The following is a 14,834-nucleotide window of genomic DNA, read 5'->3' on the forward strand; positions in this document are numbered from 1 at the left end:
GGAGAGATTTAAAACCCCCAATAAACAGAGCACTGGGGAGGCGTAGGCAGTTCTAGAGGCCAGCAGCAGCAAAAGCACCCCTGGATATTAGTCTCGTTTTGTTCCACAAGATAAGGAGGAGCAAGCCCATGTAAATATTTAAAAACAAATACAAGGAACAAACTCTATAAATTGACATTGAGACAATGGCGACGATTTATGATTTATGTATTCACTTGGGGTGGGTGGATTCTGGTGTGTGGAGAGGAGATCCGAATTGATGTCTTTGAGTCGGACAAGTTTAATCAATAGCGGGGGAGTAGAAGAATCCATTGAGAGTAGTGATTTAGTTTGGCCTCTCTTAGCCTAAAAAATCACACACGTGTGAACTGAGTGGTGCAATTCCCCCCCCCTCTCTCTCTCTCTCCCCCCCCCCCCCCCCCCCTCTCTCTCTCTCTCTCTCTCATTACACAGCACTACCCCTTCCTCTGTTTCTGCCGCCCCCTACTGGTATAAATCAGTAACATACTCAGGCTCATGTGCACAGGTACACACACAGGTAGGTACATGGACATTGCTGATTGTAGGAGTGGTTGCACCACTCAAAAAGGAAAAGTGTTTTCGCCTAATGAGTCTCATTGTGGAAAAGTGAGGCGATGTCATTCTTTTTTTCTAAGAAAGTTTTTGATGTATTCCTGTAATAGCATGTAGGGACGGAACGCATCGATTCGCCCAGACGCCTCAAGACTTAGTATTATACAGAGTTATACAGTATGTAAAAAAAAAAAGCTGCCCCTCATGAAAAAAATTATGAATACAAAACTAAAAAGGCCAATTACAACTCCTCAGTACCCATAAGTACGTCCAATCACTAGCTAAAATTACCCTCCATTCTGCCCATGGGAGTCGCTGTAATGAAGTTTAATGTAGGTTTAAACTGGGTTTTTTTTGGAGTGGGCTGATTGTGGTGCGTGTGTGACTGTAGGCAGGTAATAAGGCTGGCATGGCCACTGCCAGAGAGAGAGAGAGAGAGAGAGAGAGAGAGAGAGAGAGAGAGAGAGAGAGAAAGAAATGCTGGATCGGTGTCGCGTCAGGTCGGCCAGTATATGCGGTATCCTCTGGGAAATCAAGTACTGTGCCCTCCGATGTGCGGTGCGCGCCACATGGGGGGGAGGGGGTTGTTTGGGTAAACGGTATACAGCCAGTGCACGTTGTCACAGAGAATTAACTGAACGGCCCAGGGGTGCAGCCCTGTCGTGTCACAATGAGCCATGCCCTCAAGCCCTCTCAGGTACAACGATAGACTGTAAACATGCACATGGACGAAGCCATTCGAGCCCCATTTGTTTCTGCAAACCGCTTTAGACGCCACTTTTTTCGGCGAATTGAAATCCGCCGTCCTTGAACTTCGGGTCCCGAAATGACACCGGAAATGACTGCTATTGGCTGCAACCGCAGCCAATAGCACCAGTAACATAACTTTAACCCATTTTGGCCTGACCTCAGTGGTGCTCAATATTTCATATCAAGGACCCCAGAAATGATAATGTAATTGGCCCCCGCCCCCCCATTTGAAAATATGTTGTTCCAGGAACCCCTCAGAAGCAAAGATCTGAGTAAAAAACGTCAAGAGTTGTGACAGCAGAGAGGTTTTCTTATTCGAAGTCTGCTGCACTTTTTTTTAATTCCGTTTAGAGGAAGCCTTCCTTACTAAACCTGAAGTAAAACACCAACCATTAGTACAAGCCGTTATACAGCTCATTGCTTTTATATTTGGCAGCTTGGGCCATGTCCACAGGCTCTGGTCTGGGACTTGGGGATTATGAGGTTGTCCATGTTTAAGGCAAAGCAGCAGCTTGCAAAATACTGCTCAATTTGTTCCATTATAAGCAGCCACTTGATTTGGAGGAGAAGTAGCCTCGATACCAGGCTTTCATTGTCTCTCACACACATGTTTTTTAGTTTCTATCATGGTCCAATTCAGCGCTATTGGCAGTTTTAGATAGATTGGTCATGACTGACCATGCTATTTATAGATGGCAAAATATCTACAGTGGTACATGTGAGAAACATTTTTCTTTTTTTTAATTGAACTAGACAACAAAATAAAACTTCAAACGGGCATAACTTTTGTTGTTGTCCTAGAAACACAAACCAGTGTAAATGCAGGCTCTTTTAAATGGCCTCAAACACAAAAACTAAACATTTTCTTTACACGTTTCTCTGAAGGTCTTTCGTTCACAACAGAGAATTTTCAATAAATCATTCAAAAGCACAATTATCCCATAGAGAAGTCTAACAACTACATTGATTTGACTCGAAACTCTCAAAGATTTAAAGAACACCCATTGATTGCCAACTAATCATGAGTTGACAAAGCTTAATTCCACAAACTTTTTTTGAACTTTCATATTGATTATCAACCCAGTGCTGCTTGGTTGCTCGGATTGGACTTTCTTAGCTGAGAACATGGTTGAGAAAAATGACTATATCAACAGCAAAGTTCAGAAACATAATTGGTTGGCCTTAAACAATCATACTGTACTATCGAGACATGATTTGTCTATCCACAGCTTGGGGCCGCATGTATTATGGATAAATTAGATTTTTCATTCATTTATTTTTCTCCATAAAAATACTCCGAATGTCCCTGCATATATACCTGAAGTATTGTGACATCCTTTCATTTTTAATGTAGTTTGTAAAGCAATCTTTTCTCCACAGACTATTTTCAGCTAGACTTTCCAATCAAAAACTTTGATAAAAGGTAGACTGTTGGGTTACAGCATATCTCAAGCCATTTTTAAGTGATTGACTTGCAGGACAGAGTGATCACTTTTAGTCGTAGGCAGTGTCATTTTTGGTAGAAAATCTCTATTTTAGTTTTAGTCAGTCTCCTGAATAGTTCATTTAGTTTTAGTAACATTTTAGTCACCTGGAATGTTTTAGTGTTAGTCTAGTTTTAGTTGATTAAATATCATAACATTTTAGTCGACTAAATCTACAGGTGATTTAGTCGACTTGATTTGTGTTTTGGCGGGCCTTGATGCCGTCGTACTCGTAATGGCTGATTTTACACTTGCTGAAAATAGCCAATCTACAAGCTGACAACGCGTCGCAGATCTGCTATTTTCAACATGCAACCAAGTGTAAAATGACTTGTGTCTTTTACTTATACTGGATCTCTTGTTGACAAGTCCCTTCCTAACATTTTATGTAGTTTTTATTTGTTGACAGTATATTTAGTCATAATTTAGTCACCATGGCTTCATTTTTATTTTGTTTTAATGTAGTTTCTGTCTGTGAAAAAAGGTAGTCGACGAACATTTTTTGTCATAGTTTGTCGACGAAAACAACACTGTCCGTAGGCTCACTTCACTTTCCCTACGAAAATGAACACAGAGCGCTATAGACTCTCCTTCCTGCCAACCGCCATCAACACAAGAACTTTCTCCCCCAATGCTTATGGTCCTGTGCCTGTGGTCCTCGTATTGGTCTTGTCATGATTATGTCCATTTGTGTCTTATGTGTTTTCTGTTTGCTGTATTTTTACATTATGCTGCTGTAACGTATCAATTTCCCTGCAGGGATAATAAAAGTACATCTCATCTCAATACCATGCTGGAATGAATGGGATACACTGGAATACTCAAAAAATATAACTTTGGTATGATCTCGAACATGGTGGGCAGAACATTTTTAAATGTTCAGAAAAGTTAAAAATCACAAATCAACATTTTTTTGATTTTCCCATTTTAATTTTTTTTCCAAAAATTGTGAAAATAGCTGATCTACAAGCTCACAACGTGTCGAGGTCCGACGCATTGTGAGTTTGTCGCTATTTTATTTTCACTACCGGTATTTTAGAAAACAAAATAGGGTGTAAGTCAGGGGTCTTCAACGTATATTTTTATTTTATTTTATTTATTTTCAGGCCAAGCCCCTGGTGTAAGTGGTCAGAAGTGGCTTGAATTTGTGCACGCGTGCTTGAGACTTAGTGCTTTTTTTCTGGTTTCATCCTCTTTGCAGATTTTGTATTGACCTGTGTATACTTTTATTGAACTGTACCCATTTTACAAACCAGTGGTTTTCAAACTTTTTCACATCAAGGTCCATTATTTGCTCAGCATTTGAGCTACGAACCACCATTTGAGCCACGAACCACCATTTGATGAGATTTAGCCTCTTCGACCCAAAACTAAAGAATATTTTGTTGTCGTTGGATGAGATGTTGTCCACAATTCCATGCTATATTGATGTTGGTATGATTAGGAGAGATCAACGATACCGTTATAGTTGAAGGCGCGAAAAAAATAAAAATAAACTCAAACTTTATACAAGAGAGTGTGATCTTACGATTAGGAGAGAACAGGCAAACATTGATCAAAATAACTACATTTCTACATTCTAATTGTGTCGACATCTTGTAGAAATGCCCACTAGTGGTCCCCCGGACTAAGTAAATAACATTTTCCAATCCATTTTTCAACTCACCGTCGCAGCCTCGTTCCACCTGCCCCACCTTGTGGAGGGCGTCTGCGATCAGGTCGGGGAGTCTCCCGTTGAGGTCCACTGAGGCCAGGCAGCCCTGGTATCCGTCCCGGGACGCGATCAGCTTGGGCAGATTGCTGTACATGTTCTTCGTCACGCCACCGATGTACAGCTCTCCTAGAAAGAAAAAACACAAAAAAAACAAGCAAGCTGTCAAGAACAGTAAGTTGCGTTCAGACTTGGATACAGGTAGAGAGGCATGATTTCATATAAAAATAACCCTGGCTGTAAAAATCCAACTGAAGCGATGTTCGCTTCCACCCTGACTCCACCCATCGCGTCCTGGCAGCCAATCATTGTTGATGTTGTCCGGAACCCCGGACATGTTTTGGCTGTTTAGTTTTATTAATGGCCAGGACTCAGCAACGGTGGACAGAACAATATACAAACCCTTTGCAAAGACATAAGTATACGCATTATATTCCACTGTTAGGTTCTTAGATTACGTATGATTCATGATGACTAGTATTTTGATGTATTTGATGTATTTCCATGTTTTTTGTTCTTGAATACATTTTGCTGCTTATGAATGATATGAGGAGGAGGAATTACGCTACATATATTGAACCGAGAACTGCAGTCTTGGGTGAACGAGCGGGTCCATTTGATTACACTCTGAAAGTTAGATAACTGTGTCTACAGCCAATCGGCACGCAACGCGAGCGAAGGGACTTTGTTTTTTTTTAAACAACGCTAACCTGCACGACCAAAGTGAAGCATTAAGCAACTGGAAACAATTATATATCTTCAGGTTTGAATGCACCTGTAGACCCTGTATGATTGAGCAGAGTCAGACAACGTGACGCAACGTGAGCTTGTCAATCTCTGCTATTTTCAGGAGAGGCTTTCCCCAAAAATTCAGATGCTGGTGTTTAACTGGTATAGACAACATGTTCAGCCACGGTTAAAAGGATGTTTTTATCACTGTTCTGTGCAGTAGAACAGTTTTACGAAACATTAAAAGTCTTATCACGGTCGTTCGAATGTGTATTAAAAAGGTTTTAACTGGTATACGCTCCAGTGTGCCTCTCTTTAATGGAGAAAAATAAAATGAAAACGCCCTGCGGGTGTTGCTGTTGAGGGATTTTTGCCTGTCAATCATCACCTCTTCATCCACACCACATTTATGAAACTCTGTGAATATTCTTTACATGTTGTGATAATAATATTCATTCATAATTAATCATACTCAATTAATAATTTATGAGCACGTTTTCATATTACAGTTACTACTACTCTCAGTTTTACAATGACATTTGCATTTGTTTTATTTATTTGTATTGACCTTTATTAACCATTGAGTGCATGCTCTCTTTTGCAAGGACGCCCTTGAGTACAACATGATCACACATATAAAACAGCAAATAACACAATTTTACATAAGGTGTAATATAGATGAGCAATATTAAAAAGAACATAATATAATGCTAATACACTGGGGCTACACTATGTGTTGCATCCTCAAGTAGTGCCTTAAATGACTCCATAGAGACCAGTTTGTTCAGTTTCAGAGAGTCCCGGATTTACTTCCATTTGTCTGGAGCGTAAAAGAGGAGAGCAGTGTTTCCTTGTTCACTGTTCATTTGTGCGGTTACCACAAAATACTATTACTGTTATCCCATTGCATGACGTCTGATAATTCAGAACCCTCGCCGAACACAACAACATACAACAACCGTGCGTCAAACCGATCCTATAATAGTATGCGTCACTGGAAAGCAATTTAAGAAACTATGTGCAAATCGATTTTTTTCAGAAGATGTTATTATTTTTAATGCATCCTCTTCCTGAGCCGGCATAAATATATTGTGATATATTTGATATTCTTTTCCAGCGGGCTGGCCTGTCTGTCAGATCCAAGGTAATGAAAAGGCGCCTGAGTCTGCACTGCTCATAATATTCAACAGCCAGCTGTGATTGAAATACATAAATCAAAAAATGACTGCAGTCCGGTCGGCTCTCACTCTCTGTTGACCATTTAGCACCATTCAAAAGTGATGCAAAAAAAATACAAAATAGGGATCACGGTGGCACAGTCGGTAGTGCCGTCACCTCACAGCTGGGTTTGATTCCCGCTGGGGACGCTGTGGGCGTGTTCTCTCCTCCACGTCATCAGTGCCCATACCCGAGGTGGGGTTGGCGAAAGGGCCTTTGGAGTTTGCATGCTCTCCCTGTGTCCCCTAGGGTATAGGTAGTACCCTCACAAAGAAACATGCAATGTAATCCTGGTCTCTAAACTGCCTCCCCCTGGCCAGCCGGGGCGCCTGATGGAGGGGAAAAGGAACTGGTCGGAATAACGTGTCCCTTCCACGCGCTACGTCCAACCAGGGAAACTACACCCTGTCAGGTGCACTCCTCATGCATAGAAGGAAGCATGAGGTCAGTCCGTTGCTCTCCTCGGGTTGGCAACATTTTAAAAGGAACATCCAGCACAAAGTGAGAAATAATATAACTGACATTGCAAGCTAATTCATGAATTAACGGACAGCGTTCAGAAGGTTTCTTTTCAGAAACGCTCTTTCGTTTTAACCATTAATAAAATCCTATACACGACCTTACTAGAAAAAAAAAACACTTTTCCATCGTGCCAAAATAACACGTCAGGAATATGTCCGCTTTCAAAGTTCAAAGTAATGAAAATGCACACTGGGTATCTGCTCGCTCGGTACAAGAGTTTTTTTTTCTTTTAATAAGGCAGTAAAAAAGGGTTTCAAACACGCCTTTTTCTTTCTTGTTCATTCCTGTGTACTGGGCCTGGCTACACATGTTATACCATTAAAGGACAGGACATGTGATCAAAACAACATCACTTCAAAGGTTTGAGGCATATTATAACCGCAGAGGTCCAGAGCTACCAGGGTGGACATATTCTAGATGTAGGGAGCAGGGCAGATTTAGCCGGTACAAACTTTCACAAAATGTATAACATTAATTCATGAGAAAGCCACATAACCTAGTATACGAGTTCTGACCGATTGGATAAATACTGTATATCTGTAAGTGAGGAAGCTATATAATGTATATATTACAGTCAGAAATCCAAAGGTGGTAGCGCAACTAGTAATTGTATGTTACTAATACCCAGGACCAAATGGCATCGTCTATACTTTTTTGTATTGTATTTTCTGTATTGATTTGTATTTTGTCTTCTCAATATCCTCCAAGCAAAAAAACATAACTGAACTGCATATAGTCCTCTGGTCAATGGGACAGCAAGCGACTGCTTGGACACCACACAGTCACGACACTACACTACACAATGCTGTGACACTAGGCATGAACACCACACAGTCACTACACTACACTGCACAATGCTGTGACACTAGGCATGAACACCACACAGTCACTACACTACACTACACAATGCTGTGACACTAGGCATGAACACCACACAGTCACTACACTACACTACACAATGCTGTGACACTAGGCATGAACACCACACAGTCACTACACTACACTACACAATGCTGTGACACTAGGCATGAACACCACACAGTCACGACACTACACTACACAATGCTGTGACACTAGGCATGAACACCACACAGTCACTACACTACACAATGCTGTGACACTAGGCATGAACACCACACAGTCACTACACTACACTACACAATGCTGTGACACTAGGCATGAACACCACACAGTCACTACACTACACAATGCTGTGACACTAGGCATGAACACCACACAGTCACTACACTACACAATGCTGTGACACTAGGCATGAACACCACACAGTCACTACACTACACTACACAATGCTGTGACACTAGGCATGAACGCCACACAGTCACTACACTACACAATGCTGTGACACTAGGCATGAACACCACACAGTCACTACACTACACTACACAATGCTGTGACACTAGGCATGAACACCACACAGTCACTACACTACACTACACAATGCTGTGACACTAGGCATGAACACCACACAGTCACTACACTACACTACACAATGCTGTGACACTAGGCATGAACACCACACAGTCACTACACTACACTATGCTGTGACACTAGGCATGAACACCACACAGTCACTACACTACACTACACAATGCTGTGACACTAGGCATGAACACCACACAGTCACTACACTGACTACACAATGCTGTGACACTAGGCATGAACACCACACAGTCACTACACTACACTACACAATGCTGTGACACTAGGCATGAACACCACACAGTCACTACACTACACTACACAATGCTGTGACACTAGGCATGAACACCACACAGTCACTACACTACACTACACAATGCTGTGACACTAGGCATGAACACCACACAGTCACTACACTACACTACACAATGCTGTGACACTAGGCATGAACACCACACAGTCACTACACTACACTACACAATGCTGTGACACTAGGCATGAACACCACACAGTCACTACACTACACTACACTACACAATGCTCCGACACTAGGCATGTGGAAATTGATGACAGCAAGCAACAACCCATCGTCTGCACACCATGAACAGTACAGTACAGTTAAGCACATAGCAGCTGCATGGCGAGAATATGACTATTTTTTGTTTCATTTATTGTCTGATTTATTTGTCTGATTCTTGTAGTTACATTTTTCGTTCATCTCCTATTTTTCTGTGTAAAATTTGAAAAAGGAATAAACATTGTGTCGTGGAAAAAAAGGCACATTTAGAAGCTTATTATAGCATCCAGCCCCAAGCATTGGGATGAGGATGACACTTGATGCTTTAATAGCTAGATTCACACACTATAAACCCATCCGTACTCCCTTGGGAGAGAGGGGATTAAATCATGTATTGTATACAGGGCAGCAGTGTTGCATTGGAGATAGCAGTGTCGAAGCCTCATCATGAAGATGAAGTTGAGATCCGTGGACTTTGAGTTTAAAACATAATTAAGGTCTCCTTCTGTAAAAAAGAAAAAAAAGGCAGAGAACATTTCCATCAATTGTTTTAAGGCCAATTACCTTCCCCCTCTCACTGTCTGTGTCTCCCTCTCATTCTCTCTCATCCTTCTGTTCCAGTGAGCTTTGCAGAAAATGCCAAGCGAAATTATAGAAAAACACAAAGGCCTTTGATGCGAGTGTGTCAAAGAAACAAAACACAATTTGAAATGCTCTGGGCATTTCTCATGGTGGCAGCTCCTACTTTAACCTTTTACTTGTGTGTGTGTGTGTGTGTGTGGGGGGGGGGGGGGGGGGGGGGGGCGTCCTCTGGGGACCCTTATCCCATCTAAAATAGGGTCAAACTATACATTATATATAGGGTTCGATTTTCTGGGGGGGTAATCCCCCCTATGGTCTGCCATAGGGGGGAGTTTTTGGCCATTTGCCATTGGGGAAATGATTCATCCATGCTTCTTCTATAATGAAGAGTTTACCGTGTCACAAGCAGAAAAATGCTGATTTTGAGAGCAACTTTCCCACTCCTGCTGCACTCTGAGACGCAATGAGCCCACTAGGTCAATTACCTGTGGACTTGGTGTAATAGCTACGAGTCAATGATGTTTGCCAGCTTCTTCCTAGAATTAATGTGCGCTGGACACTTCATATTTCTCAGCCCAGCGCAAGGCGCGCATCGAGCGATTATAATCGATAGTGAATTCATTAGCCATCTAACTGAAAGATGCTCTCAAGTCGTTGTTCGGAATCACTTAGCAAATATGAAACCCCGATACTATGTGGATCCTGGAAAAGAGAAGATAATACACTTTTTTGTTGTTAGCAGTTGCCTGGATGAAATGTTTGCGATGACATACTTCCTGCTGATACAGTAACACAGGATTTATCCTCATGAAGCCTAGGATTCAGCCCGGCTATTATATACGGTAGGCATGTTATACCATGCAACGGAAATAGGCACATTCAGCAAAACATACCAGATCTACAAGCTTGCAACGCGATACCTTGTGAGGCTGTAAGATCTGCTATACACTGACACCACATACGACAGGAACGCCCAAAAACGTCACATCCATTTTTTTACCCTGGGCAGAATTTTCTATGGCTGCCAATGCGACTTTTTCCAATCCTTAATCACATACGGACAAACATCTATGCCGATAATATCTAACTTTCGGAGGTAACGTGCCTTGTCCACGGGCAACAGATCTTTCAACGTATGGCATTGCAAATACGTTTGATAATCGCTACTCTGCGCAATATTGTTTTGAAAATGCCGCAAATTGCATTGCAGTGAACGAGAGCAAATCACAACTTCCCCTGGGGGTGGTGACTCCGCCCTGAATATGCGTTGTGGTGTCAGTCTATTCAGTGAAGAGATTTTGTGTATAGGGAGAAAATGTTTTCAAATATGTGCCGTTTAGCTGTAATGTAACCCAAATGTCTAGATTCAGGTTAATAAACAAAGAGCAAAGATGTAGCAGAAAAATAAATTGGTATACAGAACCTTTGAGTTTTAAAGTTCACTTCCTCTCTTCCACAATGTGTGTGTGGTTGGATTTCCTTTTCTTTTTGTTTTAACTCTCTACAGAATTATTAATTTAATGGAAACCCCCTTCCCTCATGTGACCTCTGAATTCCCCTCCCTCCTATTTGAGAACAATGTACTCTGGGCTCAGATTCTGAGCTCTTTAGCTGTCCGCTGGAAATTCTGAGATGTGTGTGTAAAGCTTACAGGTCAAATGGAAAGTGGACCTTTTGAGGCCGTTTTCTCAGCTCTTTGTATCTCTGTAAGACATCACTATACCTTGAAAAATGGTGGGTCAAACAACTGCACAACCAATGCATATTTGATTCCCTGCTCATGATTCCCTGCCTATTGAAATGAATAAACAAAAAATGCAAAAAATGTTAGAGGACTTGGCTCGATTCAAAATCAGTCACACTTGTCCATAAGTAGGCCTACACAATTTCCAGGGATCAATATGTATTTTATCTTAAAATGTAAGAACCAAGGTCTTTGATGCAAGAAAGATGTATGCGCTGCACTGAGGCGACATGGGAATAAAGAACCTTGAACCTTGAAAATGGTAAATGGTGCATTTATATAGCGCCTTTATCCAAGGCGCTTTACATAGATTGTGCATTACATTCACCCATTCACACACCGATGGCAGCGGAAACCACGCAAGGCACCAACCTGCACATCAGGAGCAATTAGGGGTTCAGTGTCTTACTCAAGGACACTTCGACACCAACTCTGGGGGAGCCCCCGGGTTCGAACTGGCAACCTTGCGGTCACCATATCCGGCCACTCTGCCCCTGAGCCACCACCGGCATGTTTCCATTTTAAAACCTGTGGTGCTGCTGGCAGTGGTTGGTTGATTTGCCAAAGTTGCATTTATTGGATTGGTCTCTATGCGTGTTCTTAGTTTGTTTTACCAGTCAAGTGCATAGGGCTCCGAAAGGCTTTCTATTCTACTACAGTAACATCCAGCAACTTTGGAAAAAAAACAAAACTCAAAACATTAGAATTATGGAGATAAGAGGTTTACAGCCCGACAGCGTCTGAAGGAATTATGCAAGGTTAATGCCATTCAAAACAGGGCAATTCTCTTGCTTCTTTGGAGTGCATAAATTTGGCTATCCATGGAGACATTAGATCAGAGCCTTGTATAATTAGGCAAAAGAAAAGTGGAAATGGAAAAGTATGCCAGAAACTGTAGTACAGCATGATTGTTTGTGCAGATAAAAAAGGTTATCATCCATACAATTATATAAATCCATACATAGTGTGCAAGTTGAATAGGCCTACAATAAAGCCTGATGCAACCCTTCAACCCCTCCCGCTCACCCAGTTCAGCCAACACATGCAGGGAAGCTGTCAGAAGTAGGGCTTTAACCAACTAGTCGAGTCTCGACTATTCAACTAGTCGACTAGTAAATCCACTAGTTGACCTTGTTGGTAGTAGTTGACTAGTTTCTGTAGGCCTCAAGATCAGCTAGAATCTAGCGCCCACACTTTTTTGACTTGAGAGCTAGTTTCAAAATGACCGGCTCAACAAGATCTACCCATCAAACAGATTTTCCTATTGCTGAAAATAGTTACAAAAATGGGCTTTGGAATAGCGGCGATGGTGTTTTAAAAGACAAACATACTTGGCATGGGAAATAGAGGGGGTGGAAATAGAGTTGGAGGTATTTTCCTGTATGTAACTTAATGCTACTAATGCCATTTGTGCGAAACACTCTTGAAAACAAAGTATTGCATTGTGTGTTTGAGCTCAGCTGACAGGCCCTTTTTGATCTCAATCAAGTAAATATTTTTAAATATATTTAAATTATATATTTTTAGGGGAATGTCATGTGATCTACCTGCACAGCCCTTGTGATCTACTGGTAGTTCACAATCTACCTTTTGGGCACCCCTGTTAGTAAGTAGTTTATAGTTATAGTCACCAATGTACAGTTTTTAATAGTACAAATATTATTAAAAATATGTATTTATTTTACTTAATAGGTAGTTAAACCACTAGTCGAATAGTAAAGTAGGCAACTAATCAACTAGTTAAAAAAAGTGTGGAATGGATGCGTTATTGACACTGATGTTACTGCACTTGCATTTCCCTCTGGGGAGCAATGCATGTTTTCTTAACTCATCTTAGCTTCATGCAGCAACAGCAGTGACCTTTTGGTATTATCTACAAAAGCGTGTCTGAAATTATACTTGGTAGCACTTTATATGAAGGTCACGCAAGCGCATTAAAATCAAAGTGTTTGCAATACATTACAGACATGACCTCCATAGATCGTGTTACTGTCTTTGTATGAGGTTAGCTCCAATCTCCAATGCAAATGACATTGAGGTAATATGCTACATAGTGAGTCACAGGCAGGCCATCATTATGCATGTCATGATTGTTAGATAATTGCCTAATTGCAATTAGTTTAGCATAATCGTCATAATTGTTCCCATGTTGAAAAATATTCATGCATTCACATGTTTGGCACATATTCAATGCCAAAAGACACAATTAAAACACAATTAATTGTGTGACAATTAAACAACTTGAAAGCGTAATCGTGCCAGTCCTAGCCATTCATCATGCTACTTTGCCAGAAAGTAGTAAGTAGCCTTGCCGAGCCATGGGGCACATAGACGCCTTAACAGACGACGTCACACTGATAAGCAACAGCATGTGCGCGCATAACGGCAACAGAAGAACACCACCTCTCATAACAATGGAAAAGTTCTAACTGTACTCGCGTGTAAAAAATGCACCATCAAACTTTCAGATGCTATTTTTATCCCAGTGTGTAGGAAGAATGATTAGGATTTGTATTGTGATCTCTCGCCCTCCATTGGTTTCTGTTGTGTGTGAACAATAATAGCAATTCAAAACAGTTGTCCTCAAAACCACACCTCCAGTCGCTGTCATAAGAACGGGAGGTGCGCTCACGATCACGGCAGCAGAGCCTGGTTGTACTGCTTGCACGCGCACCTGCAGCCATCAACTATAATTTATGCTTCGTCCCGCGATGGTGTCGCACACGCAGACCTCTACGCTCACAACAGTCGCATCTGCGATGTGATGTGAGCTTGTATATCAGCTGTTCTCTGTGCGCATACTGCGCAATACTGTTGTGAGCTTGTATATCAGCTGTTCTCTGTGGGCAATACTGTTGGGCTTTGAACTAAGTATAAATGTCTCCTAGGGTGCATCTCACTTGCCAACACACAAGAGGAGGTTGAATGGACTGAAACCAGCGCTCCCCAAAACAACAGGTTTGGAGAACTGTTGGGAATGTATTACATGAAACAGTCACCTGAAAACAAATAATTGGTCTATAGGGCATGAGCCCATCTCCTGTTTCTGTAGCGTGAGGCAGCTTGATGTACAAGTACAACCCCTGGACATGACACTATATGTCGCAGGCCGGAGATTGAACCCCGACCTCCCAGTCTCAGGGCGGACACTCTAACCACAAGGCCTGGTTAGTTTGCCAGAAAAATGAACCAATATGACCGTGTTGAGCTATTGACCTTATGCACACCGCAGCCATGTTGAGCTATTGACCTCATGCACACCGCAGCCATGTTGCCAGCACGGTGCAATTTCCCATTGACAGCCCGAACGGAAATCTGATTGTATTAAACATCAAACTCACCAACATTGCAGCTGTATGAAAATCTTGAATTATCCTCATTCCATCTGCAAAGTGTTTGTTTCATAAAAATGACACCTGTGTGAAGTGAGCGGTGCAACTGTACTGGACCCTCCATTTATATTGTAAAATCAATGTTAATTTAACTCAGAGTTTCACTCCAAACTATTATTTAGCTGGGGAGCCCCTGGAACTCCCTCAAGTACCCCTGGGGGTCCCTGGACCA

General features: G+C 41.7%; 1 protein-coding gene across 1 annotated transcript in view; it reads right to left on the reverse strand.

The window, feature by feature from the left end:
• nrxn2b (neurexin 2b) overlaps positions 1–14,834 on the reverse strand; it is a gene marked incomplete at its 3' end in the record, with an annotated part of 769,013 nt that overhangs the window by 371,487 nt on the left and 382,692 nt on the right. Inside the window, exon 16 of the mRNA XM_080791852.1 lies at positions 4,474–4,647. Coding sequence (XP_080647978.1) covers positions 4,474–4,647 — 174 coding nt within the window. The remainder of the gene's footprint in view (positions 1–4,473; positions 4,648–14,834) is intronic.

This window comes from Protomyctophum bolini (genome assembly GCF_963924005.1).
Source record: "Protomyctophum bolini genome assembly, chromosome: 20".
Taxonomy (NCBI): domain Eukaryota; kingdom Metazoa; phylum Chordata; class Actinopteri; order Myctophiformes; family Myctophidae; genus Protomyctophum; species Protomyctophum bolini.